Source organism: Atta cephalotes (genome assembly GCF_000143395.1).
Source record: "Atta cephalotes unplaced genomic scaffold scaffold00025, whole genome shotgun sequence".
Classification (NCBI taxonomy): domain Eukaryota; kingdom Metazoa; phylum Arthropoda; class Insecta; order Hymenoptera; family Formicidae; genus Atta; species Atta cephalotes.
Window position 1 is genome coordinate 971,524 of NW_012130089.1, and position 6,412 is coordinate 977,935.

General features: G+C 34.1%; 1 protein-coding gene across 1 annotated transcript; it reads right to left on the bottom strand.

The window, feature by feature from the left end:
* Positions 1-1,184: 1,184 nt before the first annotated feature.
* LOC105620358 lies at positions 1,185-5,024 on the bottom strand. Its single transcript, XM_012201859.1, has 4 exons — positions 4,750-5,024; positions 2,546-2,802; positions 2,269-2,474; positions 1,185-1,814 (listed from the first exon to the last, which is right to left on the bottom strand). Exons 1-4 carry the CDS (start codon positions 5,022-5,024, stop codon positions 1,185-1,187), a joined length of 1,368 nt encoding a protein of 455 aa, XP_012057249.1.
* Between the last annotated feature and the right edge of the window lie 1,388 nt (positions 5,025-6,412).

Below are 6,412 nucleotides of genomic sequence, written 5' to 3' on the forward strand. Positions count from 1 at the left end.
AAAAGGGTGCTATATAGTTTATCGTTATTAATAATTTAATCGATAATATCTAGTAATATTTGTACAACCGTATCTTTGCCACCAAATATCTCCCTGATGAAAACTCTTCCCGTTAAAAATATTTCGTATATTTATAAAATATTTAAATAGCATTAATATAATAATCAGTTATTATAACATTACTGCGCAAACAGCGCTACATACATATGCCTACTATATCGAATTGTATATTGTCATATAAAACAGTCGAGAAAATTACGAAAAATAAACAGAACGAATTCGCGTCATCAGGTACAAACGATGCAATTTAGCGCAGAGTTGGAAAATAAAAACTATGTCATTAGTTTGAGATTTATTTGTTACACAGCAAAAACAAAAATCAATATATATATATATATATATATATATATATATATATATATGTCTAAATATGTATACATTAATAATAAATTTCTTAAATAGGCATGTGTAGGTGTGTGTGTAAAAAAATTCACCGTTCATGCTATAGGGAACTATTTAGATATATCCTCTTACAATATCGAATAAATTAAAAAAAATTTATGATCTAAATATATACAAAAATATATTCTTATAATTAATATGTCACTAGTTTTAATTTTATTGTAAAAAAAATTTGGTACTATTAATATGTCAATTAATAGTTAGACAATATGTAGCAATATGTCGTGTTACTAATTGTGCTGGATAAAGCTACTATTCAAAGCTAAAAGAATAGAAAAAACAAATTTATTTCTCCAGAAGCTCTCTGTTAATTAAAATAACTTTTATAAAAAGAGCCTCTTTAAATAGCTATAATATGTCTTTTTATAATCATTTGAATGAATATAATACAAGTATAATTACGTATTGAGTACGAGAATGTAGGACATATCTTTATTACATATTTACATAACTTGCATTAAGTCTCCAAGAGTTATATTTTTCGTTCAAAACGTTGAAGTTAAACTGCTCGATATTGATAAAAAAAATGTGCGAGAGTCTAGTCAAAGTTTACAAGTTTCTATCTAATATTAAATGATTTCGGCATATTATAACGATATTTTCCAAATCTCTCTTTCATTTTTCTTTTGTAGTCTATTTTCGCTAAAATTTCCCGTGTCACATATGTAACGGTTCGATATCGATCTGGCGTTCGCCTCGGCAGCACGCCTTATTCGGAATTGTCAGCCCAACGTGGGAAACAGCTCGCTGAAACTTTCGAGATCGAACAATTCCGACATGTGTGATTGCGGGGAATCGTGAGATTCGTATCCACCGTCCGATAAACTGGCGCAATCCAATTGCTTTGTCGAGGAAATACCGTAGTTGTCTACGTCGCTCATAGCAGGTGACATAGAATTGGTGTATGCCGGTGAGAATTGCGCCGGATAGCGCAATTGAATGCCCGATGAAGGAACAGTGAGATGTACAGCGTCGTCTGTGGTATGACTGACGGCACCGCTCTCGTTACTACTGACCACCTCTTGTACGCATTCCTGAATACCTACACAGCCGTCGTTCTCCTCACCCGGATACATAATCGTGATGGAGTTGGTGGTCTCGTCGTATGTACCATAGACAGTATCGAGATCCGATGCCGTCTCAGACTCTTGTTTAATTTCAGTCTCAGTCTTGATAGACGTGGTCTTTGTTGTATCGCAGTCCTCAAGAAACCAATTGGACGTATCTCGTAGAAAAGAGGGTACGCTGTCTATGCTTCCACCAGTTCTACTGGCTTCCACATTTTTTGATGTCTGCCCCACCAATGCCTCTGGATGGTCAGGTTTTTCAACGGGAGCTTCGTTGACGGACACCTGTGGAATGAAGAGCGATCGACAGGTCATTAAGAGAGAACGACTAAATCATGAGGACGCGCGGATTGTACAGAAAATGAATGAAACGTTCGGATTTTCTCCAGAGATTAAAACTTGCACTTCCCACTGTTGAGATTAGAATTCCATTCTACTTCGGAATATTTCATCCATCTCTGCATCTTACATCTAAGTTATTACACTAAGCGTGCGATTTAAAAAAAAAAGAAATGTAAATCAAGAAAAAATAACAAAAAACTTAATTATAGTTAAAAAAAGACTTAATGTGCATTACATTTTTTAAAGAAAAAAATTATACCAGCTCATGTAATTAGAAGTGGAGCGACAATAATTTTTCGTGATTTGCTCTGAATGAAAAATACAACAAGATACAAGATGAAAATGCAATGCAAAAGATGTAATTGTATATATATCGATTGCAACTCTCAAGACTCACTTGTTCATTTGATCTATGAGGATTTGCTTCAACTTCTGGACTGACTTCTCGTAAGAGGCTCTCCGCCAGCTCTTCGAATCGTTCGGCGTCAGCGCTTTGGAATACGCTGAACAATTCTTCAAAAGGAAGTATAGAGTCAGAAATTTCAGCAGCGCGGTTGCTCCTGGCGTCCGCGTCGGACGCAATGCCGACTGTGCTGTCCCACCCTGCGGCAGAGGGTCATTGGGGGATACTGCAGATCCCAGCGAAGGTACAGCACTGTCGACACGAGTCCGACAGGCAGAGCAGATCGGTTGTTGCTGATCTGTGAGCGTGTTCCTCACTGCGTCCCTTTCGTTTCTAAGCCTCTTATTTTCGTTCAACAGCCATTCGTTCTGCGACGTTAGCAGTTCGTTCTGCGACCTCAGCATCGCACATTCTTGTGTAAGTAACTCATTCCTTTCCTTTTGTGTCCTCACTGTTTCCTCAAGCTCGTCCAACCTGGCTTTTTTGCGATCTCGCGAGGTTTGAGCGGCCACTCGATTCTTCAGTTTTCTGCCGGACAAAGAAAACATCGATGTTAAATGGAGCAATAAATAAACAAATAAATAGTCAAGATGATCATAAATTCTCTCTCACGGTAAAAAACAAAAAGAATAAAAATTTCTACAAATTTATAAAAAATTAAAACTTTCTAACTAAATTTAAAAAATTAAAAATTTGTTTTTTTATTTTAATAAAATTTGAATAAAATTACATATTATATTAGTATATTATATTAGTATATCGAAAAAAATGTTTGTATTAAAATCTATTTCGTTTCTCAATGTATATGATTCAACATTGTTTCTTATTTCATAATTTTTTTTTACAGACAATTTATTTCTAATTAATAGTTAGAGAAATGTTGAAATAACTGCTATCAATGAATTATTCCGCCAATTCATTATTTCCAGATGTATCTCAGATGTTCGCATATAGCGATATCGCGTAATTGCATTTACGTCAATAGAAACGAATCATCAAATGATGCATAACAAACAGGTGGTCATCGTTTATTACACGGAAAATATTTCGCAACAAGCACTTTGTACATCCTTGAATCTCATGTAAATATTCATAATTTTAAAGGCCAGAGCACCTTTATAATGTATATTGTATAAAGTATAAGAGAATCAGCCAGTCAGTCCATTTCATTTTCAGGAAGAAAATGACTGATCGATCAATTCTCTTATGAGCTTTTACAATAAGCCATTCAAGCTTAGAGCTTTAAGTTTAAAGTCCTAAGAAATTGACTAAGAATAATCGTAGTCGATTGTTCTTTTCACATCCAATTATGATAGATCAATTTTTTGTGGTTTAAAATTTAAAGGTTTTAGGTAAAGATTTTAGTGTTAAAAGCCCGTTATACTTTATGCGTTATACAAAGATTTGTGTTCTAGCCTTAATTTTTAAAAATTCTGAAAAATATCGTTTGGACATTTCTGCTTGTTGATAAGCTGATAAGATTTATCTACAAGCTAAAAAAGACACTTCTACTGAACACTAAACATTACATGACTGCCAAGGTTTTTATCAAAGCAAAAAACAATCTGTGAATAAGCTAAACTGATAAGCGGCAACCATTGCTATGAGTAATGCTGATACAAGTCCCTGACTGATGTAATTCTATACAGAATAAACTTTTGAAACCAGAATTTTTACTTTATAGATTACTTATTTATAGATTACTTATAGATTAGATAACTTTATAGATTAGATGATTCAATAAATTAATTTAATGGATTATGCTTATGGAATGCGTTCTATTTTAACAATAGGTCTAGGTTCGCGTTACTTAAAATCTTCAAAAACGAGATAATTTAAAACGAGATAAGTAAATAAAGCCTACAATGTGCTTTTTGTTTTCTGTTTTTTCTGCTTTTTGCTATTTTTTTACATTTTATCTTTTTGTTTCTTATCTGATTTTTTGTTTTATATCGCCTGAGATAAAAGTTAACGAATTTCGATCGAAAGAAATAAGAAATACATAGCAAGAAATACAATTGTTGATAAAATGATTGCAGAAGAAAAAAGGTAACAGGAAACAAAGAGCATTGTAGAATAGGCTTAAGGCGTTGAAAAGATTAAAAGCAAAGAATAATAAGAATGATAATTCTAAATGTAAAAAATGTAACGTCAATAATCGTATTTAAATAAATATGAACAAATGTTAGCAGAATTATAGGCTATTACACTTCCACTTTGCACTCGCAAACTGCACTTTTAGAATCATTTCATTCTTGTTTATCTTATTATTTAAATACTAAACAAAAACAAACAATACTCGCGATTGAGCGCCAAGTGGACGGCATTCCTAGAAATATATGGAATTATAGAAAAAAGTGTATAATTATCCTGAATTTTCGAATTCTTTCAAAGCTTAATTCCGAAAATTCGAATTCTTTAAAAACTTTGAAAAGTTGACAAAAATAATCCTGATAACTGGATTCTCTCGCTTACTTTCGTTGCAATTTCTCCTCCCACGTTAAATGATCCAGACGACGTTTCTTTCCACGTACGCGGGTGTCCACGGGTTCGAGGAGCGTCGCGACATCGTCATCGCGCATCTCCTCTTGCTGATCAGAGACGACCTTCCTGTTGTCCATTCTTGCCTTGTCCACCAGGATTGACGTAAAGTTCAGCTTAGGTAGCGAGTTGCGCGATGATTCGGTCCTCGGGATCGCCTTGGGCACTCCCTTAGGCAGGGTGATGATAACACTCTTCACGGAGTTCATAATCCGCCATGCGACGTGACGCGACGCGTCCTACTTTCTCAGTATATTCTTTAACTTCTGGCCTCTCGTGCTACAACAACAATTCTCCGAGGCTTCGCGTCGCTCCTTCGATGACGGATCCAGTCTAGATTTCGACTGATATCAGTCTGAGCAAAATACTTTAAGTTTCACCACCATACGACGCGAATGACGCGAATAAACTGACGCAACTGACTGACTCTCAGTTGTCACCATCTCCATCCAAACATGTGTCGCGCCACGATTGGCCGAGCGCGAGGATCTTCTTGCCAATCATCGCCGGTCTGTTCGCCGCTCGATGCGGCTAACTTCGTGCGTCACTCCGTGTCCGGGGTTCTCAAATCACGGATCTCTTTCTATGCATTCTCTCGCGGGATTCGATTTAAAAGAAATGAATTATCGTTTTTATTTGTAAGACCAAGAACAAAAAACGAATATTTTGATAATAAGGATAGAAGGGAATCTTTTGGGAAAGATAAGATAAGATACGGATTGTTAATTGTTTGAATTAACAATACTGTATATTGCATGCGCAGTCCTCGATTTTGAGAATCTTTATATTTCAAATGACTATGTACAGTGTATGGTTCACGCATTTTCTTTAGATGACGGATATGCCTGAGTGCTTTCGCAAAGCCACATTATTGGCTTTGTTGTGTATCATAGTATGTTGCATCAGAATTATTCCGACGCATTAAAAATAGCTAACTTATATGACTTGTAAAAAATTAAGAAAATTAACATATGAGAGCAATTTAATTAACGCGCGTTAAATATATGATATAATATTGTTAAGATATAATAAGCGAAATATTGTAAGACATAAAAATATATGTATAGCTATCTATCATGTATCAGTTGGGAAATAATTATGCTCGTTACTTGTAACGAATTAGTTACAATTAACGAGTGATTTTTTTCAGTATTAACTCAATTTCGTTCCTCTTTTTCGTTTATAACTCATCTGCAACTTAACCTATAATAATTCATTTCTTTGGTACTTATAGTAACTAATTTAATATAATTACTTTATAATTTTTTTAGTAATCGACATAAACGAGAATGGATTAAAATAAATTGAAATTTTTTCCTATCCGAATGCATATTTTAAGTAGCGAATACGTACTTTTTTTTGGATTTAATTGGTTTCAATTGGATGCAATTGGATTGAAAAACTGCATTTCCTATTCAAAATTTTGAATTGAACAATATTCATAATGTGTGTGTTGTGCACAGAAAAAGCTAATATTATTTTTAGATTGAAAAGCATAGAGATGTACTTCATGCAATTCCTATAAATGATTAAAAATTCAGGATTGAAAAGCATTCATTTTAATATTCGTGAATCAATATTTCTGAAAATCTGAATC